Consider the following 27,220-nt stretch of genomic DNA (forward strand, 5'->3'; position numbering starts at 1 on the left):
TAAACTTCAGGCTAAAGATGCAAACTTTTTTTAATAAACCTAAATTTTAAATACCTATATAAACATGGTTAATCACCACGAATTGTACCAACCGGGAGGACAATTCAAACGTACATTCTGATATATTTATAAATGATGTAATTTTGTTATCACCCCATAACGCCTATCAATATCATCGTTGCTGCATTTCTGCCGCCATCGGAATGTTCAAATCTGTCACAACTCAACTCAACGGTTTGGGTCGCTCTACTGTCGGTTTCGCACATTTTAGGATGTTGTGATTTCGTACCTATTGGAGGAGCCCCAAGCCAGCTCGTTGCCCAACCAGCCCCGAGCCCCTTACGCTGCCGCGCCAGCAGTTGCACCGTCAGCGCGTAGGTCACCATCATCACAACCAGCGGTATGTAGAACGAGACGATAGATCCAATTGACTTGTACAATGGGTCGGGAATCTGACATACGCCATCAACTAACAGAGATTCTACATCCTGCAAGGACAAACACTAATTAAAAATATAGCAGTTTGTGTGACTGTTACATAATGAAAGGCATTAAAATATGAGTGTGGAAAGTAAAAATGTGAGTTGGAAATGGAGCACACGAGTGTATTATTGCCTAATTACGTACAGTTACTCTGTTTTATCTACACACATATTATAAGTTCTCAATGATGTCTTCGGGAACCGGCATTGCAGCATCGTTTCTCTGTAGCGCAACTCCAGAATAGGGTGGCGTCTCCGGAATATCTTGATCGCTCATTTAACACGAAGTTTTTCCTAAAGTTACCTAGTTTATAATTTGTAAACAACAAAACAAACTTCTTAATTTATATTGTACCTACGTACTAATTACAAGATAAACTGAACCTCAATTGGCGATAAATCGGTAAATGAAAACTATATTTTTAAGCATGTCAATTGCATTAATAATTTTGCATTAGGTACTAATCAATGTTGACCTGACGAAATACTAGGTTCTATTTGAAATATTGTAATCATGCGGCGGCAAAACCACCGTCTCTAAAAATGAAGAACGACGACCCGCTGATATAACAAAATAAATAGGATATCTATTAATATGTTTGTTACACATTTGGCGGTTGTAGGTCATGTAGGTATTAATACCTATTGAATACTATTGATTTATTCCACACTGTATGCCTCGGTGTCGTAAAAATAAAACGAACACAAAAACATCTATTTTTTAATAGCTTTATACAGTTGTGTGCAATATAATAGCAGTGATGAAGATTGTCATAGACTTTTTGAATCTACTTAAACAAGCAGTCAATAGTAAAATGAAAATTAGGGGACAACTATAACTTTAGATCAATTATATGGGATCTTTTTTATAATTCTTATGCGTTACTTGACATTGTTTCAAAATTAACTGTAACATTTACTTAAATAATATTGAAAGTAAAAAAAGATCGTCTTATAGAAAACTTATTTTTTTCTGGATGACATAGGTTTAGATGTAAAGCTTCGATTGGAAATAATAGGCAAAATACTAAGTTACAATAATATTACACAGTTGTCTTTTTTTTCGTAGGTTAATGTTACGTTTTTATAAGAATTTCCGCGAGGTACCTAGTAAAAAAGCCGATTTTCATGATATTTTTTTTGTACTTCCAATATTATTTAAGTAAAGGCTACAGCTAATTTTGAAACAATGTCAAGTAATGCAGAAGAATTATAAGAAAATATCCAATATAATTAATCTAAGTTATCTAAAGTTTTCCCCAAATTTTCATTTTCCTATTGACCGCTATTATATTGCACACAACTGTAAGTCGATACCCTACTTCACAATCGTACTAATTACGGAGAAAAATGTCTTGCAATTAGTACCATAGTGCACAAACATACAGTTGTTACAACCAAATTTTCCGCGTAATTAGTACGACTGTACTTGGGTATCGATGTATGTTATTATACCTGCGAATACATAAGGCTTAGCGGTAGACTCATAGCCGTTGATGAAATCCAAACGAAGGCAATCTTTACTGTTACACGTTTCCTTGTTTTATTACGTCCGAATTTCATTGGGTACCGAAGCGAGAGATATCTGAAATAAATAACACGTAATACTGTTGGAACCACTATAGACCGTTCCATTGACTATGTAATTAAATAAACATAGAAATACACACATAAATTTAAAACCAACCTTACCTACTTATTATATAATCAGCAGCCGAAGTAGTTACGTGGAAAAGCCAACATTGAACAGCATAGTACAATAAAAATGGCAAATATAAACAATACGTGTACCTACATGTATACACGATCGAGTGAAAAACCGTGTAGCTACTTCAACTGCGTGAACACGTTTTAATTTAAGCAGGTAAAGGTGGAGGTTCGCGCCGCGACAGAGACAAGCGACCGAGACAGAAGACCGCAACCGGAGACCGCGACCGTCACTTGACGATAGGCAACATATAAGCGACAGTTCGCGAGCGAGACAGAGATAGGAGACAGAAACACTCTGTCAATGATGGTCGCGGTCTTCTGTCTCGGTCGCTTGTCTCTCGGCCATATTCGAACTTTAAGATACGTCAAATACTAGAGATTGAAACGATATGGAATGGATATGTCAGCGTCAAACAAGTGTCAAAAGCGACGTTTCTTCAAACAAACGCGTCACTTTTGACACTTGTTTGATACTGACATATCCAATCCATATCGTTTCAATCTCTAGTATTTGACGTATCTTAAAGTTCGAATATGGCTGACTGTCGCGGCGCGAACCTCCACCTTAACATTTTGCAAGTCAGTATAGGTACTTCTAAACTACTTACATAATTATAAGTATAGTATTATATCTGTCCATGTTAATGAGGGGTATTGAAGGGGTGTATGGTATTGGTAATAAAGGTTGAGCCCAATTTTATTATTACAAAACATTTTATCTATATGTTTTTATTGTTCCAAAAACATTATGGAGGAATTGGAAAAGACATAATATTTTTATTCATAATATTCCAGAAAAATGGTTTAGTATGTCGGGATATTGGGCCTCACGATTACACAAACGAATAAAAGGACATGGAAACAACTATGTAAAACATATTATAAATGAATTAAAATCGCTTTTTAGCATTGCATAGTATAAAATAATATTAGCATTAGTGATACGCATAGTAATAGAAAATTATCTTGCTCTCGCATAGCAGCAGAATAACGCTAAAAAGTGGTAAATTTACACCGATAGCTTTGTTTTTTCCCTAGTTGTATATATTATGCATAGTTACAATAACTACAACTAAAAATTTAATGAATTTACCTGTCGATGCTAATGGTGCAGAGATGCATGATAGACGCCGTGCACAAGAGTACGTCCAAACATATCCACAGCAGGCAGTACACGGCCGGCAGCGGAAAATGGCCTGCGACAAAACGTGCCTTTATAATGAGTACCATCAACATTCATTATCGCGAGCCACGAACAGATTTCCATGACCAATCGCCTCCCGGGCGATAACTCGTTTATTGGTTAATGGCTATGTATGATGATCGCTCATGGACGTCAGCTGCCGCTCCGTTGGTGGGTTGAGGAATGGCAGCCACCGAAACGTAAAAAAATAAAATAAATTTTGTCATCGCCTCCTGTTTGATACTTTCGGCCCAATTCAAACTTTAAGATACGTCAGTTAATAGATCTAGAAAAGATATGGATTAGATATGTCAGTGTCAAATGTGACATTTCTTCAAACAAAAACGTCACTTTTGATACTGACATATCTAATCCATATCTTTTATAGATCTATTAACTGACGTAACTTAAAGTTCGAATTGGGCCGTTAGTCAGAAGATAGTTTAGGTGTTATTATAAATATAAAAAAACCGTCAACCGGTTGTATAGTGGTGGAAAGACCGTCAGCTACTTGCATAAACATGTAAAAAATAAGCGCTGTACCTTTTTATTTATTATAGTGTAAGGGTAAAAACACCAGAGCACCATTTATAACAATATTTATTAGAGAATCACAAAATATGAGAGTTAGGGACTTAGGTAATACGCGACGCTGATCACGCGCAAAAACCGATCTCTAGATGACAGACGTCATCATGCTGCTCCCAGTGTTGCCGGTTCTCGTAGTGATGTCAAGACCGCTGTTTGACGATGCCGCCTTTTAGCTCGGCCATCGCCTGACCCGACCAGCGCCCCGCAGGTCACTGTCATCAGTGCAGCCACTGAAGTCTGCCACAGCCAACGCAGTCGCAGCAAGCTGGGTCTTCACCAGGTGGATGTAGCCTCCACCAGTTCAATATTCTGCGAATTGAACAAGCACCTTTTACGCTCAGCCGATATACAAGCCTTGGTCCTTTTGAATAATTCGACTCGAGTTCCGTTGAAACGGTCTATTTCGTTATTGTCAACTTACACCAAGATATTTAGTTCTATTTCAGTCGAATTGGAGTAAGGGCTTAAGCCGACTGAACCAAATGTAAGAAAGCATGACCAGGCTAGGTACCAAATAATCCGTGGTATGAGAGGTGTTAGGATATGCAAGTCTGCTCAGCACTTGCTTGAAATACACAAAAGGCTTAATTCACGTGCATATGACACCAAGAGGATATAAATACCAATTAATTAATTATGCAAAATAATAAAATATTGCGATGAGCGTGACATCTAGCGGCAGGTAGATAAACCACCCCCTTTTTTTGTAACACCATCTAACATTAATTATTTTCTTGTGAATAACGTCATATAACTTTGAAGGATTTATTAGATTTTGATAAATTTCTAGCATGTATACCCATGCAGCTAACCCAAACCTTCCATTGAGCGGTGCGTTCATACTGACCGCTTAACGTAACAATGACTATTTGTGTCGTTTTAAAAGCAAAGACTTGGAACAAACTCACAATTGGCTTCTCCGTTGTAGGATGTAAGACTCCCTCGCATGCACGCACAAAAATGCGTACAACTCGTGAGAGGCTAACATGGGACACGTCTCATGCATGTGCGGAGCTGCCTAGGCTAGGACACCACTGCCCTTGTAGGCGCAACGACCGTAGAAGTCGGCCCTTCACGATAAGGTTGTCACGGAGCCCGGTGCACGCACTCGCTCCAACTGGGTATTTCGAACAGGCACTCCCTCCAACTCTACTGGATCCGGTACTTCGCCAGCGATCCCTAGAAGGTATAAGTGCAAGCAACCCTTTCAAGGTAACCTTGAGATCATCAGTCTTAAGGTCATTAAAATATCCTTTTGTAAACAAGGTCTCAAGCCAACCTCTCAAGGTCAACAACAAATAGTACGATACGATATAGATAAAACATTCATCGGTAGTAGAAATAATGGTCCTCTTAAGGATAATATCATATCACATGCAATGGTCCGCCTCTTAAAGCCTGCACTGCAGATACCAGGAACATACTAGCCTGTTAAAGATAGTCTTGTATCACATGCAATGGTCCGCCTCTTAAGGCCTGCACTGCAGATATACCAGTAACAAAATTAGCCTATTAAGGATAATCTAAGCTCACATGCAACGGTCCGCCTTTTAAGGCCTGCATTGCAGCAAATACCAGTAACAACCATCCTCTTAAGGATAGTCTTATATCACATGCAATGGTCCACCTCTTAAGGCCTACACTGCAAATACCAGTAACAACCATCCTCTTAAGGAAAGTCTTATATCACATGCAATGGTCCGCCTCTTAAGGCCTACACTGCAAACACCAGTAACAACCATCCTCTTAAAGATAGTCTTATATGACATGCAATGGTCCGCCTCTTAAAGCCTACACTGCAAATACCAGTAAACAACCATCCTCTTAAGGAATGCAATGGTCCGCCTCTTAAAGCCTACACTGCAAATACCAGTAAACAACCATCCTCTTAAGGATAGTCTTATATCACATGCAATGGTCCGCTTCTTAAAGCCTACACTGCAAATACCAGTAAACAACCATCCTCTTAAGGATAGTCTTATATCACATGCAATGGTCCGCCTCTTAAAGCCTACACTGCAAATACCAGTAACAACCATCCTCCCAAGGATAGTCTATATCACATGCAATGGTCCGCCTCTTAAAGCCTACACTGCAAATACCAGTAACAACCATCCTCTTAAGGAAAGTCTTATATCACATGCAATGGTCCGCCTCTTAAGGCCTACACTGCAAATACCTGTAACAACCATCCTCTGAAGGATAGTCTTATATCACATGCAATGGTCCGCTTCTTAAAGCCTACACTGCAAATATCAGCAACAACCACCCTCTCAAGGATAGTGACAAGCAACAGGCCGCTCCTTAAAGCCTCTGTTGCGATTACCGGCGCCAGGAAGTAGCCTATTAAGGATAGCATCCCTTGCCAAGACTAAAGTAACAGCCCTTCTTAAAGAGCACATAATAATTAAAGCTCTATAGCAGACATTGAAGAGAGTAAGTAATATAAATAAAATAATCACTCAGTTCTCAATCCGAGTGTCTAATAAAATTAATCAAGCACAATGTGTTTATTTTAGTCATGGACTAACCTATTAGGACTCGCAATCGCCATTTTGAGTAGCGTGACTTTATATTTAGTTCCCAAAAGTATAGCAGATGTCTCTAGTAGTGTCAAATGTTGCAATAAGTGTGATTCTGTATCAATGCCATGTGACGGGTTGGAATGACAACTATCGTCATGCTCTCGTCTTGCCTCAATGTTGATAATATATTTCGTGAGATGGCGCTTCGACCATACCCCGTACTGAATTCGTTTCATTTGACGCATTTTTTTTGGATGTTTGATATTAAAAAAATATAAATATATTCATTCATATAAAATATAAATATAATAGCATTAGCGATGTCTTACTAATTTTAATAACTCGTAATACATTTTTCTGTCACATAATATTAATGTTACCGACGCGCGGTAACACGATACATTACATTTATAGTACATTATTGCAGAGGCCGGGAAAGAGCAATTCGTGGATGAGTTTCGATTTTGTCGGACGACGCGAAGCGGAGTCCGACAAAGAAGACGAATCCACGAATTGCTATTCCTGCCGAGGCATATATAGTGCTTTTCTCCAAACATGCGAGGAAATAAGCTCAAATAATAATTATTTAAGCATCAAGCATCACTCAAATCGAACCTTCACATCAAGAATGTCAAAAACAATTCCCCTCTAATTAATTTTTAAAAGTTAAAGGCACAAACTTATTCGGCCATTCAGTACCATTCAATATTCGTTCATTCAATATAATTGTGCAATATAGTTGGTCAAACCAATTTGTCAGTTAGTAAGAACCAGGAAAACTATACCCATCCTATTCTTTTGGGTGCTAGTACTAGAGTAAGACAAAGATAGTATGATTCTCTCTGTCTATGTTTGAAATGAGATAGTCCTTTGACAAACTATAAAAGCTTTAATATTAACACGGATTTAGATCCTTAAAAAATATATAAAAATAATCTTTGATTTTATTAAGCAGTATTCGCACGATCAGACACGAGCACAACGGTCTTGTAAGAACGAGACATGAAAGGCTTACTATCTCACTCTATCCTATAGCTTGAAATGATAGCTGATCGGGTCGTGTAGACGCGGCTCGCGGCTATAATAATTGGCTGTTTACGTTTTTTATTTTTAAAAAGTAAAAAACACTACAGTAATAAGTTATTACTGTAGTGTTTTTTTACTTCCCGTCCGCTAGAAAAGGACAGCGATAGTTTGATTTTTTTAAATTAGAGTTTGACAATAACGAAGATCTTCCCGTACTATTTTTGCTACAATAAGGTGAACATTTCCGAGCATATTGGAGAAAAGTATTTTTACCTATTTGTAATATATTTGATAAAGTTCTATTTTTTTATTGACATATTTATTTACACTGGGTACCATGACAACCTCAAATATTATACTCAACATATGTAACAAGTGCGAGTTGGACTCGCGCACGGAGGGTTCCGCACCATCAACGCGGCCAAGTGCGAGTCGGACTCGCCCATGAAGGGTTCCGTATTTAGGCGATTTATGACGTATTAAAAAAAAAACTACTTGCTAGATCTCGTTCAAACCAATTTTCGGTGGAAGTTTACATGCTAATGTACATCATATATTTTTTTTAGTTTTATCATTCTCTTATTTTAGAAGTTAGGGGGGGGGGGGGACACACATTTTACCACTTTGGAAGTGTCTCTCGCGCAAACTATTCAGTTTAGAAAAAAATGATATTAGGAACCTCAATATCATTTTTGAAGACCTATCCATAGATACCCCATACGTATGGGTTTGATGAAAAAAAAATTTTTGAGTTTCAGTTCGAAGTATGGGGAACCCCAAAAATTAATTGTTATTTTTCTATTTTTGTGTGAAAATCTTAATGCGGTTCACAGAATACATCTACTTACCAAGTTTCAACAGTATAGTTCTTATAGTTTCGGAGAAAAGTGGCTGTGACATACGGACGGACAAACAGACGGACAGACAGACAGACATGACGAATCTATAAGGGTTCCGTTTTTTGCCATTTGGCTACGGAACCCTAAAAATAGAGCAAAACAAGCAAAAAACGGTCACCCATCCAAGTACTGACCCCGCCCGACGTTGCTTAACTTCGGTCAAAAATCACGTTTGTTGTATGGGAGCCCCACTTAAATCTTTATTTTATTCTGTTTTTAGTATTTGTTGTTATAGCGGCAACAGAAATACATCATCTGTGAAAATTTCAACTGTCTAGCTATCACGGTTCGTGAGATACAGCCTGGTGACAGACGGACGGACGGACAGCGGAGTCTTAGTAATAGGGTCCCGTTTTTACCCTTTGGGTACGGAACCCTAAAAAGGTAAGTAATGCATAAAGGCGTATCCAGACTAGTCAATTTTTCGCCAGTCTGATAAAATTCTCCGATCGAATCAGGCCGAGCGGACGCAAATACCAATTTGATTCCCCGATCAAATAAGCAGGTGCGGACACAAAAATGCCAATTTTCACAGTAATTATCTATGGAATGCAAATTGGTGATTTAATTTGTGTACCTACGTGTGGATGCTAAATGAGATTGGCCAATTAGTGGGTATCCAGACGGGACTGATCAAATCAGTCGATTTGTTCAGGAAAATATTTGGCCAATCTTATCTTGCCTAGCGTCCACACGTACAGAAATTAAATCACCAATTTGCATTCTACTATGAAATTTGTCATTTTTGTGTCCGCACCTGCTGATGTGATCGGGGAATCAAATTGGTATTTCGGCCTGATTCGACACGAGAATTTGATCAGATTGTAAAAAGTACGTACAGATCCTAGCATTCCATAGATACTAGCTTCGAAAATTGGCATTTTTGTGTCCGCACCTCCTGATTTGATCGGGCAATCGAATCAGTGAGCCAAATTGCCGTTTGCGTCCGCACCTCCTGATTCGATTCCCTTCCCTTCCAGATTGGTGAAAAATTGACTAATCTGGATACGCCTTTACGTATTTGACGTATCAAAGATATCTTTGAAAAATCGAATATAGGTATAGATCAGTAAATAGGAACAAAAAAAACTATACTCATCCTTTTCTTTTGGGTGATAGTACTAGTGTAAGACAAAGATAGTATGACTCTCTGTCCTAGCGAGCGCAACTTTGAGATATTCTGTCAGAAAACTTTCAAACGTGAAGTAAGTAAACATCGTAATAATTTCAATGAAATCTAATGATATTACAGTATAATTATTCGACATATTTGGACGACGGCTGTATTGACAATTACATTAGCATTGTGGTTTTCAGTTAAAATGAACGTGCTTCTGACGGGAACAGGGTTTTTCGTGCCATAACCCATGAAATTTGGTCGTTACCGGCACGTACTGGAGGTGCAAGACATCTGGCAAGGCGACAGGAGCTACATAATCAAAGCCCGAGTGGTTCGTCAAGCCTCTGTGACGGCGACAGCGTATAAGACAGCCTTAATTCGTAATATCAATCGTCATGTTACTAGAGTAACATGCGATTGTTTATAACAAAAGTGGCAAATTCAAGCAGCATTGCAGCACTAATTTACTACATCAATCATGAAGAGAGTTCCACCTAAACCAGCCAGGAACAAAAATGGGGCAAGCCAAGTGTTCGACAATTTACGAACGAAAAGTATTCCAAAGGGAGATACTTCCACGAAATGTATCCTACATCAAAGAAACACAAGTGTGAACCTTTTCAGTTCGATGTCACAGATTTAAAGGAAGATTGTGCCTTGAAACGTGTACTGGAAGTTGCTGAAATAAATTGTACAGAAGATATTGAAATTTCCGTTAGCAAGGTTGTCGGAAAATTTAGTAGAACAGACTGATAAAAAAAAAGAAGAATGTGTTACATGTCTTGAAAACTTTAGTATTTTTAGAAAAGAGTTTGATGTGTACAAAAGTGAAGCTAGACTAAAAAGTCATAGAAAAATTTTTTTTAGTCATAGAAAAAACATTAGAAAAACTTTTATGAAGCAAATGTTGCGTTGGCAGATAAAGACATTTTTAAATTCTGTAGTGACACAATAGAACAATCAATGTCTGAAGAGTGGTACTCGGCGAGGAGACTAAGAATTTCTTGTGTCGGAGTGATTGTTAGCAAAGATCAGCCTTGGTTGTGCACTAGTGTAGATGGTGTTGTTATATGCGATGAATGTGTCAGTGTTAGTAGAAGTTAAATGTCCTGTATGTTGTAAAAACCACCTATTGCAGATTTTGATAAACAAAAATGTAATGTCATAATGTGCAATATTCGCAGTTTGTGAATGATCAACCAGAATTAAAAAGAAGCAAACCATATTAACTTATACCCAAATCCAAGTGCAAATGTATGTCACTGGTATGACTATGTATGATCTCTTTATATATTCACCAAAAGGTAGTTGTATAGTAAGAGTAGACAGAGACAAAGACTTTATTAAAGCAGCAATTTTAATAAGTGAATAATTTTACTTCGCTCATTATCTACGGCTCTTGTATTCTACAAGAACAAACCAAACTTTGAGTGAGAAAAACCAGCCAAAGCGTAGTTTTACAGAAAAAATATAATCAATACAATGTTAGGTAATTAACTTTTCAAATAGTAGTATGTAGTAGTAGTATTAAGTAAAATAATATGTTTAAATGTTGTTAACTCAAAATGTTTATTACTGTTTTTTTTATATGTATAGTAAAGCTGAATATTGCAGTATCACGCTTTGTGAAAATTTGCAATACGCATACCTAGCTGGAAGGCCTGTAAGTAAGGAACTCAACATTTTTATATCTTAGAATCCTAGCATACCTAAATATTAACCTGACCTTATTTGATTGTTTTTGTTTTGTTTTAATAATCTTTAGCTTTAGACTATGTTTGATTCTGATGTATGTATTGTCCCTACCACATAAGCGTTTTGGCATCCTTAGCTGTAAGTTTATGCATGTGACTGAAATAAAGGAATATGACTAATGGTATGTACAGTAGAGTTCATAAATATGTATGCATTTCTTAACCTTAATCCATTGTACTTGACTTGACTGTACATTAGACTTATAAAAATGTTGATCAGTCCAGTGCTTGGACATATTAAACCCTAACCTGACTGACACATTTTCATAGGTCCACGGGCCCATGTTATAAATATGTGGTGGTCAATGCCTGTGGTTCCTTATGCTCCATGTGCATAAGGGTCCTTCAGGCATGAAAAGTCACATAATATTTACAGGTTTTATGTGTGAAATAAAAACAAATTTAAATAAAAATGCAATGTTTTAATAGCTTTTTAAATAATGTAAATATTGTAAAAATAACTGTTGTTTTATTTGTTTGAAAATATAGGTGGTTGCAGGTTTACTAGTACCCAACAATTAACCTTTTAACCGTCAGCAATTTTTGATCGAGCGTGCTCGTGTCACCACCGACAGTAATTGTACCACGCAGAGTAAGGTTGGCATAGTTACGGGAGTTATAAATGTGCTGTAAAAACCAAATCAGATCTTTATCTTATTCATCAGACTGTGGCGAGATGAGCTGGATATGTAATGTCTTATATATCAGACTCTGGCGGTTAAAGGGTTAAACATGTAATATATCATCAATATGATAAAATAACATACTAGAACAAATTAAATTATTTTTAGAAAATATTTTAATTTGTTATTATTTTGAGTAGTCACACTACTATATAAATTATAAACTGAAATAAATGTCATATACTCAGAAAAAGTGACCCTAGCCTCTAGTGCCCCAGGCTGGAATCGAACCAGCGTCCTCTGCTATCGCGGCAGGTGCCTGTTACCTCTCGATCTCGGTCGGTGGTCTCTGTTTTTTTCTGAGTATATGACATTTATTTCAGTTTATGATAAAATACATTTACAGGAATTTTATGTAGTATCTGATAAATTATTAAGTGCTGCATTATTCTTTCGACATGAATTCTGACTCGAGCTATTTTATAAGTTGCATCGGTCACTTCCCTTGTAAATTCACCTTTATTCTGGAGAAAAGGTGGCATAATAATAGTCTATAGGTAAATTAAACAAAAGTCGTCTCCTTCACGATTTTCGTCGACATCTCTTCTAAATACCTAAAACTGGTATGGATGTGTTCCTCGTGGTCTGTAGAATACGAATTGACCGGTTTTAGTTTATGGAGGGGGGGACGTGTCGAAAAAAAGGGGGGATAGTGGGCGGCCGACCAGCATTGATATGTTCACATCTTGAGTCCTAGGGAGCGTTCAAGTATTACGTAACGAATTTGGGGGTGGGGGGGTTCTTGTAAAACGTTACGATGCGTTACAAAGGCGGGAGGGGGGGTTTAAACTACGCGTTACGTAACATTGTTTTTTAACCCTTCAGAACTTTTCGCCACTTTACGGTACTTTACGCAACATAATTGTGGCCTTTAGGGGGGGTTACAGAAAAACGTTACGGCGCGTTACATGGGGGGGAGGGGGGGTCAAAAATGTCCAAAAATTGCGTTACGTAATACTTGAACGCTCTCCTATGGGACCGATCGGTTCGTGTGAGATGTCGTTTGAAAGAGTATTAAACGTGGTATTATTGTTTCATAATAACCGTAGTCATAACTGTAGTCGTTTACAAAATATTGTAAAATATATGATTTTTTACCGTGCATGGATGGCATAAGTACTGACAAAACATGCGTCTAACTCAATAAATTATAACTTTACCGCAATTTTTTTTACATGTTTCGGTGGCTGCCATTCCTCAACCCACCAACGGAGCGGCAGCTGACGTCCACGAGGATTCATCATACGTAGCCGTTAATTGGTCATGGAAACCTGTTCGTGGCTCGCGGTCTATAAGTTTTAATGGTGTATGATATTATATAACCAAGTCATAACGTAGCGGCAGCTGACGTCCACGAGGGCTCATCATATATGGCCGTTAACCAGTATACGAGTTTTCACCCGGGAGGCGATGACTGACGAAATTTGCGCCTGGCTCGGGGTCTATTATGTTTTTGGTAAGCTAATGAAATGTCTCGTATATTTTGTAATAAAATAATTGCGGTATAGTTGTAATTTATTGAGTTAGACGCATAGTTAATCATTTCATTACTTATGCCATCCATGCACGGTAAAAACTCAAATATTTTAAAATATTTTGTAATTGACTACAGTTATTATGAAACAATAATAGCACATTTAATACTCTTTCAAACGACACCTCACACGAACCGATCGGTCGCATAGGACTCAAGATGTGAACAAATGTGCTATTATCTATGAAAAGGGACTTTATTGCCGATGGCGCTTACGACACTGACATCGATAAGCAAAAAACGTAGTAGTTTAAAATTGGGGATTCTGGCACATGTTTAGTTGTTTTGATTCCCAATTTAGCAATTAAGTTTCTTTGAATACTGGAACATTCAATGTTGCTGTCTATCCAATGCGGAGGTAAATTTATGTTATGTGACGCTGATGAACTGATGAAGTCATGTTGTGTTAGAAAACTTAAATTGGATTTAAAGGTCCCTTTGTAGTTTTTTATAATTAACTCTTAAACGGTGGCCTGTAGCAAAAATGTTCTGATACATAAGTAATCTTCATAAAATTTTCTACATTAAATATTCTATACGCTTTTTCGCTAGGATCAATATTTAAAAAAATATTTAAGGGAGAAAGTTAATTATAATCAATTGTTAATATTTTTTGTAAATAACTCGTAAACGGTGGCCTGTAGCGAAAAATGTTCTGATACATAAGTAATCTACATAAAATTTTCTACATTAAATATTCTGTACACTTTTTCGCTGGGATCAATATTTAAAAAAATATAAAAGGGAGAAAGTTAATTATAATCAATTGTTAATATTTTTTGTTAATAACTCGTAAACGGTGGCCTGTAGTAAAAAATGTTTTGAAACATAAGTAATCTACATCCAATTTTCTACATTAAATATTGTATAAAAAATTCGGTAGGTTCAATATTTAAAAAAATATTTAAGGGAGAAAGTTAATGGGGAAGTTAGTGCACTGAGTTGTCCCTTTTGTCCCAGGCGATGCCGCTTGACACAATTGTTCCTTGGATCATACTTAATTGATCTGAAGTCTTAACCTGGATATTAACTTTTGGCTTCCCCCCAAAAAGGGAGAGGAGAAAAGTGGTTCCGGCTGTACACTGCGCTCTGTTTGATATAAAACCGCAATCCGATGATTGATTGACATAATTGTTCTCCCAGAAGCAGGTTCGTGGGGTATTTGTCTTTGGTACGGTCGTATAGAGGGCGGCTGGGTCACCTCCATAAAATTCCGACTTTTGGTCTACCGCTTCCGGTCAGAAAAATGTTTGACGGCCCGGCCAAACGGTCGGATTTAGGTGGGAGGTGCTCGACCAAATGTCATATTTTACCCTGGCAGATTTTGACGCCGCCATTTTTTTTTTCAAAATGGCCGACTTTATTTTTTTATTTTTTCAAGTTTGTCCTAGCGCGCCGAAATTTTGGTCACGAAAAGTCGGGGTCCCCTAGATTCCTATGAAAAATTTTTTTTTTGTAAAATGTTTATTTGCGGAAAAACTGGGCACTTTTATTTTGTATGGTAACTTTTAAACGATGGATGATAGGTGGGGGGTGCTCGACCAAATAACATAGAGGGCCTCGAGGGAAATAAAACTGCATTGAAAAAAAATCAAACTGGCCGACTTTTTTTTTTTAAATTTCAAGTTGCTCCGAGCGCACCGAGATTTGGCATGGCAGGAGGCCTACGGCCTTCGGCCCGCCGTTTCGCTTGTCTAAGCCACTTTTACTATTGGGTCGTGTTTAAGCTCCAACTTCCCCCTCTCGTGTAACGCTTCGGGTCTTCGGCCCTACGCGGAGCTCGGCCTTCGGCCTTCGCGAACCTCGACGCTTCGCCAACGCTCGCTTATCAAGACAGTTGACTTGGTAGAACGCTTGGAAGCGCTGCATTCACGCAGCTCGGTTTTCGGCCTCGCTTTAAATTACTGGGGGTTGTACGCTTGGGAGTCGGTGTGAAGGCTCCGGGCCTTTGGCCCTCCGCCGGGGTCGGCCTTCGGCCTCCCAGCCTGAAGCTCGCCCTTCGGGCTCGCTTAACACAGTTTTTGTATAGGATTTTGCTTGGTTCGTCATTCCCGCAGCTTGGCCTTCGGCCTCGCCTAAAATTACTGGGGGTAGGCCACGCTTGGACACTCGGGGAGAAGCTCCAGGCCTAACGGCCCTCCGCGGGGTCGGCCTTCGGCCTCCCAGCCTGAAGCTCGCCCTACGGGCTCGCTTAACCTACTTGGAAATTTGACTTTTGCCCGTGTCCGCCGCCATGTTGGACTTTTCCAAATAAATTTTTCACATAGTATTCTTGGGCCCCCAGGCTTGTCGCATCCAAATCTCAGCGCGCTCGGACTAACTTAAAAAAAAAAGGCCATTTTGAAAATTTTTAAATGCAGTTCCATTTTTCTCGAGGCCCTCTATGACATTTGGTCGAGCACCCCCCACCCATCTCGCACCGTTTAAAAGCTGCCATACAAAATAAAAATTACCATTTTTTCCGTCATCTTGGGTTTTATAAAAAAAAAAAAAAATTTTATAGGAATCTAGAGGCCTCTATCTCCTGCCATGCCAAATCTCGGAGCGCTCGGACCAACTTGAAAAAATTAAATAAAAGTCGGCCATTTTGAATTTTTTTCAATGCAGTTTTATTTCCCTCGAGGCCCTCTATGACATTTGGTCGAGCACCCCCCACCTATCACGCACCGTTTAAAAGTTACCATACAAAATAAAAGTGCCCAGTTTTTCCGCAATTAAAACATTTTACAAATAATCTAGGGGACCCCAAGTTTCCGTGACCAAAATTTCAGCGCGCTAGGACAAACTTGAAAAAATAAAAAATAAAAGTCTGCCATTTTGACAAAAAAATGGCGGCGTCAAAAACTGCCAGGGTACCTCTATGACATTTGGTCGAGCACCCCCCCCACCTAGGTCCGACCGTTTGGCCGGGCCGTCAAACATTTTTCTGACCGGAAGCGGTAGACCAAAAGTCGGAATTTTCTGGAGGTCACCCAGCCGCTCTCTATACGACCGTACCAAAGACAAATACCCCACGAACCTCCTGGGAGAACAATTATGTCAATCAATCATCGGATTGCGGCTTTATATCAAACAGAGCGCAGTGTACAGCCGGAACCACTTTTCTCCTCTCCCTTTTTGGGGGTAAGCCAAAAGTTAATATCCAGGTTAAGGCTTCACATCAATTAAGTATGATCAAAGGAACAATTGTGTCAAGCGGCATCGCCTGGGACAAAAGGGACAACTCAGTGCACTAACTTCCCCATTAACTTTCTCCCTTAAATATTTTTTTTAAACATTGAACCTACCGAATTTTTTTATAGAATATTTAATGTAGAAAATTGGATGTAGATTACTTATGTTTCGGAACATTTTTTGCTACAGGCCACCGTTTACGAGTTATTAACAAAAAATATTAACAATTGATTATAATTAACTTTCTCACTTAAATATTTTTTTAAATACTGATCCCAGCGAAAAAGTGTACAGAATATTTAATGTAGAAAATTTTATGTAGATTACTTATGTATCAGAACAGTTTTTGCTACAGGCCACCGTTTACGAGTTATTTACAAAAAATATTAACAATTGATTATAATTAACTTTCTCCCTTAAATATTTTTTTAAATATTGATCCCAGCGAAAAAGTGTACAGAATATTTAATGTAGAAAATTTTATGTAGATTACTTATGTATCAGAACATTTTTTGCTACAGGCCATCGTTTACGAGTTATTTACAAAAAATATTAACAATTGATTATAATTAACTTTCTCCCATAAATATTTTTTTAAATATTGATCCCAGCGAAAAAGTGTACAGAATATTTAATGTAGAAAATTTTATGTAGATTACTTATGTATCAGAACATGTTTTGCTACAGGCCACCGTTTACGAGTTATTTACAAAATTATTAACAATTGATTATAATTGACTTTCTCCCATAAATATTTTTTTAAATATTGAACCTACCGAATTTTTTTATAGAATATTTAATGTAGAAAATTGGATGTAGATTACTTATGTTTCAAACCATTTTTTGCTACAGGCCACCGTTTACGAGTTATTAACAAAAAATTGATTGATTAATTGTTTGATTATAATTAAGTTTCTCCCTTTTATATTTTTTTAAATATTGATCCCAGCGAAAAAGTGTACAGAATATTTAATGTAGAAAATTTTATGTAGATTACTTATGTATCAGAACATTTTTTGCTACAGGCCACCGTTTACAAAAAATATTAACAATTGATTATAATTAACTTTTTCCCTTAAATATTTTTTTAAATATTGATCCTAGCGAAAAAGCGTATAGAATATTTAATGTAGAAAATTTTATGAAGATTACTTATGTATCAGATCATTTTTGCTACAGGTCACCGTTTAAGCGTGCAACTTCATGTGATGTTGAATAAAACTTTTCTATGTCTATGTCTAAGAGTTATTTATAAAAAACTACAAAGGGACCTTTAAATCCGATTTAAGTTTTCTAACACAACATGACTGATCAGTCCATCAGCGTCACATAACATAAATTGACCTCCGCATTGGATAGACAGCAACATTGAATGTTCCAGTATTCAAAGAAACTTAATTGCTAAATTGGGAATCAAAACAACTAAACATGTGCCAGAATCCCCAATTTTAAACTACTACGTTTTTTGCTTATCGATGTCAGTGTCGTAAGCGCCATCGGCAATAAGCTCCCTTTTCATAGATAATAGCACAAATATCAATGATGGTCGGCCGACATCTTTGCCCCCCCCCCCCTTTTTTCGACCCGTCCCCCCCTCCATAAACCAAAACCGGTCAATTCGTATTCTAGAGATCACGAGGAACACATCCATACCAGTTTTAGGTATTTAGAAGAGATGTCGACGACTTTTCTCAAAACAGGCCGGTTTCCTCCAGTCTAAAAAAACAATTTCTTTTCCACTTTCATCAATTACATTCTTTATTGCCGGAAATCCCTTATCAGCCAAGACAATATCCCAATTTTTTAAGTAGTCTACTAATCCTGACTCGTTATTTGGGAGACACTTTTTCTTCCACCACATTCTTTTGACTTGAACGATATGAAGCCTCCCTGGAGTAATACCAATAAGCACTTTTGAGGTAAAACCCTTTTTATAGTGTGAGTAGCAATACACACGATTAGCAAAACTTGATGGTACTTCTATACTTGCTCTGTAGGTACTATAGGCAACTCTGTACTCTAGTGTTACTATACTCCGGACGGAAGCATTCTAGCCAAAAAACCAAATTTGATGTAACAGCTGCTACTTCTTCAACATACGGGCAGAATATTCTTGACACTGTTGTTCTATGAATACCGAACAAAACACTGAGTGCTGAAAATGTGACACCAAGTTTTATTTTCATCAAGAAAAGTAGAAGTCTATCTTTTTCGCTCACCATATAATTTATTTGTGTAGTTTTTAATAAAAAGTTGAAGTTGTTAAGAGTAACACCTGCAAGATCTACAAGCTGCGGCCGATTGCATAACAAATTACAACTTGCTACAACTAATATTACAAGCGGAACTCCTTTTCTAATTTAACTTATTAAATAAGGAGTTCCGGTTGTATTATTAGTTGTAGTTTGTTATGCAATCGGCCCCTGTTCGTTGGTTTTAATAAATTAAAATCCAGCAAAATATTTACTGTCAGTTATGGTGGCTAGATCCAGAGAAATACTTTTAGCAGTATTACAGACTTCGAGTTTTGTTATTTTAAAATGCTTAATAATCTTCGTACACTGGTACTGATATCTACATATTTGTGTTTGAACTTCGGCATCACGTTTTTTTACCATAAAATATGTACCTGTTGCACGTAAACGTCTTTCCTGGATTTTGTACACACAGGTGTACATACATATTTCTGTTTGAACTTCGGCATCACGTTTTTTTACCATAAAATATGTACCTGTTGCACGTAAACGTCTTTCCTGGATTTTGTACACCTGTATACAGGTCCACTTGACATTCACTATCAATATTTTGAAGTCACACTAACACTATTTTCCAGCAATTCAAAGTCACTTGTATTAGTTGTATTAATAGCACTAACAGCTTCTATTTTTTCGCGTTTCTTCGTTCCATATAACGTTGGAACCTCGATATTGCCGCATTTTCGTCAATCCGTCTTGATTTGTCTCGATTCTTGGAACATAGCTGGGACTGGCTTGTTCATCACTTTCATCAGCCTTTCTACCAACAATAAAGTAAGCACTGCAAATTCTGTCGTCCGGTTTTGAGTGCCATCGGGACTATAACAAAATAATTCACCGTTAAAACTTGATACGTTTACAACATAAATCAAATTTTTGCGTATTTAAGGAAGGTATGATTTTAGAGGTTAGGTTAGGTGACTTACTTTTTTTCTCCTTACGGCAATTATCCATTTATTGCGTGTTCTTGTTTCCACACTACTTTTGGAAATCTATAAAATTTGCAGTCACTATTTCTGCTAGTGTTTACACAATTAACGACAACACATCTTGCTGTGAAGACCATTTTTATCTAAAACATATACATTTGATTGCTATCTGTGACAAAAAACGAAAGTCAGCCCTAATTATAATAATAACAACTAACTCACACAATGACACGTGTACAGATGCGCTGTTCACACATAGAAACGCAAATGATGCGGTAGTATACTCGGTCAACCAGATCTTGACAGTAGAAAAAGGCGGCAAATTTGAAAAATGTAGTCCCATAGAAAATTTGAATTTCGCGCCTTTTTTTACTGACAAGATTTGGTTGACCAGCTACCTAATATTAAAATTATTGCGCCATCTATCCATTCGTTTAAGAAAAACTAAGAACTACACCTTAACAACTACAACGTCTACAACTCTTCTAGTGGCAGCGCCCTCTTGCGGAATGGGCTACACAACCTACAGCCCGCTGAATGACCGACGCCATCTAAGTCTAATACAAAAAAAATGTTTTCTTCCGGGGTACGCTACTCAAAATGGCGATTGCGAGTCCTAATAGGTTAGTCCATGTTTTAGTCGGCAAACCCGTTAACAAAACACATAAGTATGACAACAGTAACCCAGTTCTAAATCTGGGATAAAACAAAATCACAACTCGTTTCCAAACTCGAGAGTAAGTAATATAAATAAAATAATCACTCAGTTCTCAATCCGAGTGTCTAATAAAATTAATCAAGCACAATGTGTTTATTTTAGTCGCCAAACCTGTTAACAAAACACATAAGTATGACAACAGTACCCCCAGTTCTAAATCTGGGATAAAACAAAATCACAACTCGATTCCAAACTCGAGAGTAAGTAATATAAATAAAATAATCACTCAGTTCTCAATCCGAGTGTCTAATAAAATTAATCAAGCACAATGTGTTTATTTTAGTCGGCAAACCTGTTAACAAAACACATAAGTATGACAACAGTAACCCAGTTCTAAATCTGGGATAAAACAAAATCACAACTCGATTCCGAACTCGAGAGTAAGTAATATAAATAAAATAATCACTCAGTTCTCAATCCGAGTGTCTCATAAAATTATATCTCAGTTCCTAATCTGAGAATATACTCGTGGTCAGTTCTTAATCTGAAAACAGTACCTGAAATAACAGCATTTGCCCTTAACATGGGAAATATAAAATAATAAGCAGTTGCTACTATGCAACCAATTGTAAATGATCATGTGCAACTTGGCTTGCCTCTTCCGTGCCCCTAAATAAAGGCAACACTCTTACTATACCACATTGAACTACAGTAGAGCCTGAACAGAAGTTCATGTTATCGAGGTTCCTCTCTTACCCAGGTTCGCCTTATCGAGGTTTCACAAATTGTATTTTTCAACCATCATGAAGTGTATATTGATAATGACCAATCAGTCAAATCATGGCACATATGCTTAAACCATAAAGCTTCCAATCCCAAGACACACATGGTTGATTTTCTCCAGCTGTGCATGTGCATTTTATGTGTAGATAACTCAACACATCATCATCCAGGTTAACTTATACCTGCACAAAACTAAATAATTTTGTTAAATGCCATGCAAGCACACATTGTAAGATAAATGAGTTCATAACATAATAAACCACAATTTATGCATTTTTCAAAACAATGAAATACATACTTAGTGAACCCACAAAATTTGTGAAACATATTATTATTTATAACTTCTGATTTATGAAACCCAGAAGTAATAAAAGTGTACTGTTTATTAATGCAAACGGTACCATAACACACTACAAGTTCAGACGAAAACCGTCAATAACTTCAAACAGTAGCTCATGACACGATATTCTTCGGTCAATGTTCATTAGCAGTGAATGGGTTAAAATAGTTATTTGGAAAGCTTTAACCAAGCTATTTACCTTCGTTTAATATTCACCCATAAAACACTTATCGGACTGGAACGTTTAGAGTCCAGTCGCACTTGTATGTAAAAGACATGTATCATGTAGACCGTCAATATCCATATTGACTCCTGAAAGTATTTACCTCGCTTACCATTAGCAACAACCTGCTTTACCAGTGTCATACTCAGCTCAGTAAATATCTTGTTCAATATGTCCATCTCTTTGACAAGATTTTAACCTTGGAAATTCATCAAACTTCATCAGTAATAAAGTTTTGTTATAATGAAATGCATCTGAAACATACTGTTAGAACACAAATGATTATCATTGTCAATAACTCAAACACTTGACAATGTCATGCCAATAAAACTTTCATTAGTTTGGTAAGTCTGTTTAAATATATGTCTTTGGTTCATTTTATAACATGACATTTTGTGAAAAATATTTGCAATGCAAACTTAAACCAACATCCCAATGAACAAAACAACAACCACAACATACTATAAGCTGTATGCAATTAATTTGTATAAACATTCATAAGATTTTTCATACATAGAACCAATCAATAATATGTACAGACAGAAATTTTCTCAACATCTCAAATGATTTACTGCCTTATTTATCAGTATGTCTGCAGCTTAGTGTTAATTGCAAAGATGCAGGAGGTTATATGTGAAATGAACTGGCTTTTAAAATATTCAGTCCGAGGAGGCTCCGGAAACATGGAGCGACTACTTGTGTCACAGACAATACTAACCAGCTACAAATAACTGTCACCTTTCACTTGTTCACAAAGCGCACTTTACTAACCACACACAGTCAATGTAACACATACTGACCGTTAGTATACATGTACAACATGAACAAACATTTTATTTCTAAATAAATACCTCATTTTCCATGACTTCGGAGAATAGCCACTTATCAACATATTTTCCCCATATATGAATTATGAGCACTAGGACATAATATACCTGGCATCCATAACCAATTAACTTTGAAATATTACCCATGTCCATTAGGGTTCATTATAGAGGCCCGACCCGATAGCCACTCTAGTGTCTTCAATGACGGTATGGTCGTTCAATTCAAGAATCATTGCTGTCAAATATCTGGAAATTACACAAACCAAAAACACACCAACAAAGCATTATGTCAGTTGCAATAAACATGTGTAATATCATACACACACACATATGAAACAACAAGTAATTTCTCCTTATTGTTGTTGTAACCAATATTCCAGTGTTTTTGAAAACTTGTAATCTATTTTAATTTGACTGAAAGGATAAAGTATTAAATAGCACTCATTGTTAATCATGAAAGCATAATACCACCATTCATATAGCATCAATCAAGGCTAAATTTACATTACCAAACTTGTTTTATATGCTTTTTACTTGAATGCAAATCTCACCACGACACAAACTTTAGAAAATGTTCATAGCATTTTGTTAATATGTCATGTAGACATACTTAATCACATTATGTTATGTATCTGAAAGCACATAGATTACAAAAATAACACAACATATAAGTGAGGCAGTGAATATTTACCACTATGGCCCCGGAGCACTGTTAGGTGTTGGATCAACAGACTTCTTACCTGAGTTAACTTTTACCTGAGTTACTCTGTAATCTTAAGGATTTATTTCATTCATACCAATATCAAAATTCAATTGTACCTAATGGTATCTGTCAGCTTATATCTTGTGATCTTCTGCTGTGAATATTGTAATACATACATGCCAGCAGCTTTATTACACTGTCAATGTTTTATTTTTGACAGTCATGATCATTGATGTACATAAACTGAAATAGGTATCTGAAATCAAACACAAAACACACAAAACACACGGCAAAGGTACGATACCTACGCCAGCCAATAGCCGGCACAGGTTAGTTTTGTAGGCTATTCTTGTAGGTATGATTTTGACACCAATCTTGGACTTTGTATATTTAAGTCCCTAACTGATGAGTGGTGTTGGTGCATTTACTCATTACAATCAGATTAACGATCAGAACAATGAAACAAGGAAGGACTACGCGCGGTAAATTTCGTAATGTCAATTTCGACAAATTATATCGTAGTAGGCGGGAATCCACTATCCCACTTCTGAAGCTGTAAGGGTAAAAACACCAGAGCACCATTTATAACAATATTTATTAGAGAATCACAAAATATGAGAGTTAGGGACTTAGGTAATACGCGACGCTGATCACGCGCAAAAACCGATCTCTAGATGACAGACGTCATCATGCTGCTCCCAGTGTTGCCGGTTCTCGTAGTGATGTCAAGACCGCTGTTTGACGATGCCGCCTTTTAATAGTATTAACCAAATCATGAAACTACATGTAGGATTTCATCAGGCATTTCAATAAACGCCTTACGGATTTGCGGACATACCTAAATGGTAGGCGCGTATTTTCCATATATATTTAATATTTTTCCAGCGAACTTGTAGATGTACTTACAATTTACATGGATGGAAGTACCTATCGAAATAAAATTAACTTGTGTAAGAATTAAACATGTGTAATATCATGTGTGTATTAAGTATCTTGTTTTGCTGTTTTAATTATTTTCTCTTTATCTTATTTATTTCATCTTATTGTCCTGTGTATGTGTGGTTTATGGAATAAATGTCGTTCTTCTTCTTCTTCTAATATTATAACCTACAAATACTTGTACATGTCATATACTTTATGAAATTTCAAATTTTATGCAACTTTGACTTGTTTGTTTGAATAATTAGATTTTTTTTTAACTTCACATGAAATGTTTTTTGGTGACTTTGTATAAACCCAACTATTACATACCTTGGTCATTTATCCCCGTAATTGCTCTAATCGTAATAGAGCGTACTCTGAATTATATAATATTACTGTCAAAATTATTGTATTAACATATGAAATAAAATAAAATAAACTTATTGGAAACCGTTTACGCAGAGGAAAGGATCTAATCTACTCAAGGCAAGCATTATCGGGACCCTAAAATTCACATCCTCAAAATCCTTTATCTGATGACCCTTTTGCGGTGGATATTCCAGTTTAGACTGTTACCTATGTCAATGTTGACCTAAGGATTAAATAAGGGATAATATAGCTGTGCAGGTATCATTCTACGGTCTTATTATGGCTGACTGCTCTAATACTCGTATCTGTTTATTCAGAGACTATTAAAACTCACTTTGACCGGAAAATTACAATAGATTGGAGTAGTCAAGTTATTTACAGTTATCCTTATTTGTTACTTGGTATTAATCGCCATAAAATGTTGATGGGAAAAGGTATTACTTAGATTGTAGCTGCGGGAAACGGGCGCTGATGGGGCGATGTCACTGTAGGTACTGAAACGTTGCGCAACAATGCGTTCTCAATCAAAATGTAACATAATAATGTATAATGCTAGGCTTTTCATATGTTTTATATTTTACTACTCGTAGTTACTAAGACAAGTTCTTTAAATGGGCCACTTAGAGATCATATAATATAAAGGGGTGGTTACCTAGTTTATAAAAAAATTGACTTTTCATAATTTTTTCATGTATATTTGTGTCCATTATGTTCTTAAAGTTGACAATTATATTTCAGAATAGCTCGTAATTCGAAAACTATCGATATGTCGGGCGATAATAGAATTCTGACCTAAGAAGCTTTTCATACTATTATAAATAGATTTTCATTGTGAATCAATTTGCGAATAATCATGTACAAAAGTATATTAGACAACAACGACATCCCAAGTTAGCATAAAAATAAAGTTAGCAGCCAAAACATATACGTAACAAGCAGAAAAATAATAGGTAGCTAGCTGTGAAAAAGACTAAGTTTGAGATATTTGGCAGTCAAAAATACAAAGCAAAGCGCATTGTTGTGAATGTTTTAACTTCTACTGTAGGAGTAGTATAGAGTACTGTAGGAATAGTATAGAGTACTGTAACAGTACCTAAGGTTCTACCTACTATGCTTACATCGTTGTTCGTTATACGCACCTTTTACTAGCGATAATATTCCTAAAGGCATCACAAGCACCGCCACCATGCAGTCCGTTATAGCCAATGACATCAAGAAGTAGTTAGTGACATTTTGAAGTCTCCGTTCTAGATATATCGCCATGCAGACAAGGATATTCCCACCCGCCGTGCAGACTACCAGAACGGATGCAAGTATGGCCCATATATTAATTTTCCATAGCTCCATGGAAGCAAACCACCCATTGTAGTTTTCTCTGTCAGTTAACTCTTTTTCAACATTATCTAGAGTTGTAAGTACGCTCTCGTTGAAGGAATAGTACAACGTTTCATCAGATAGCTCGGTAGCGGAGTATCTTATTGGGGTGGTAACCTCTTGAAAAAGCTGCAGACCATTCATGACTGATAATCTATGCCAATATAGTATTTTATTTAAGAAACGCCGCTCATATTTACTATTTAAGCTTTTCACCTTATTTCATAAATGTAGTATATGGACTGTAAGCAACTCATTGTGAAAGAATTCTTGATTAGGTACCGCCACCTGTTGACAAAAAACATTTTGTTATATGAATGCGGTTAATTCGTTTATTTAATTTTTACTGTACAACATAATTACAAGAGGCATAAATATGAAGTACCTACCTAATATAATTTGTTATTTAGCTATCAGTGAAAAAACGGCATATAACAGACAAGTAATGCGTATACAAATCTCCCCTACCCTCCCTAATTCACGATTGGTTTACATTAAATTCGTTTAACCTCATCCGTTTAATCTGGATACCTAATTTGTTTTCCTCTCTCATACTCTAAAAAGTGGATTAGATATAATAGGTTGATTTTACATTTCGACCCTAGGGATTTTTGTTTTGCAAGTAGGCATAGTTTTTACGATTAATAATGAAAATTCGGTTCTAAACGGATTTGACGTATAACTTCCATTCTGATACATTCATTGAATCTATTTTATTTACATTAACAACGATCTTTTTCCCTAAATTGCTCAGTGAGTGGTAACTCAAGAATGACTGCAAGTTTATAACTAGTCTTTTTTTTTAGGGTTCCGTACCCAAAGGGTAAAAACGGGACCCTACTTTTAAGACTCCACCCCGTCCGTCTCATTATCCGTCTGTCTGTCACCAGGCTGTATCTCATGAACCTTGATAGCTAGAAGTTGAAATTTTCACAGATGATGTATTTCTGTTGCCGCTATAACAAATACTAAAAACAGACTAAAATAAATATTTAAGTGGGGCTCTCATACAACAAATGTGATTTTTTGCTGTTTTTTGCGTAATGGTACGGAACGTTTCGTGCGCGAGTCCGACTCGCACTTGGCCGGTTTTTTTAAGGTCATGAATATATCAAACCAAACGATAAGAAAAATATAATTTAAAAAACCCGTCGGCT

The 27,220-nt window shown here is 36.8% G+C and overlaps 1 protein-coding gene across 1 annotated transcript in view; it reads right to left on the reverse strand.

The window, feature by feature from the left end:
- LOC134661280 (5-hydroxytryptamine receptor 2A) overlaps positions 1-26,334 on the reverse strand; it is a 47,253-nt gene extending 20,919 nt beyond the window's left edge. The window contains exons 1-4 of the mRNA XM_063517271.1: positions 25,829-26,334; positions 3,286-3,388; positions 1,938-2,067; positions 290-488 (exon numbers count right to left, since the gene is read on the reverse strand). Of these exons, the coding sequence (XP_063373341.1) occupies positions 290-488; positions 1,938-2,067; positions 3,286-3,388; positions 25,829-26,207 (811 nt within the window). The 5' untranslated portion in view covers positions 26,208-26,334. The remainder of the gene's footprint in view (positions 1-289; positions 489-1,937; positions 2,068-3,285; positions 3,389-25,828) is intronic.
- Positions 26,335-27,220: the final 886 nt, after the last annotated feature.

The sequence above is a fragment of the Cydia amplana genome, chromosome Z (genome assembly GCF_948474715.1).
Source record: "Cydia amplana chromosome Z, ilCydAmpl1.1, whole genome shotgun sequence".
NCBI classification, from domain to species: domain Eukaryota; kingdom Metazoa; phylum Arthropoda; class Insecta; order Lepidoptera; family Tortricidae; genus Cydia; species Cydia amplana.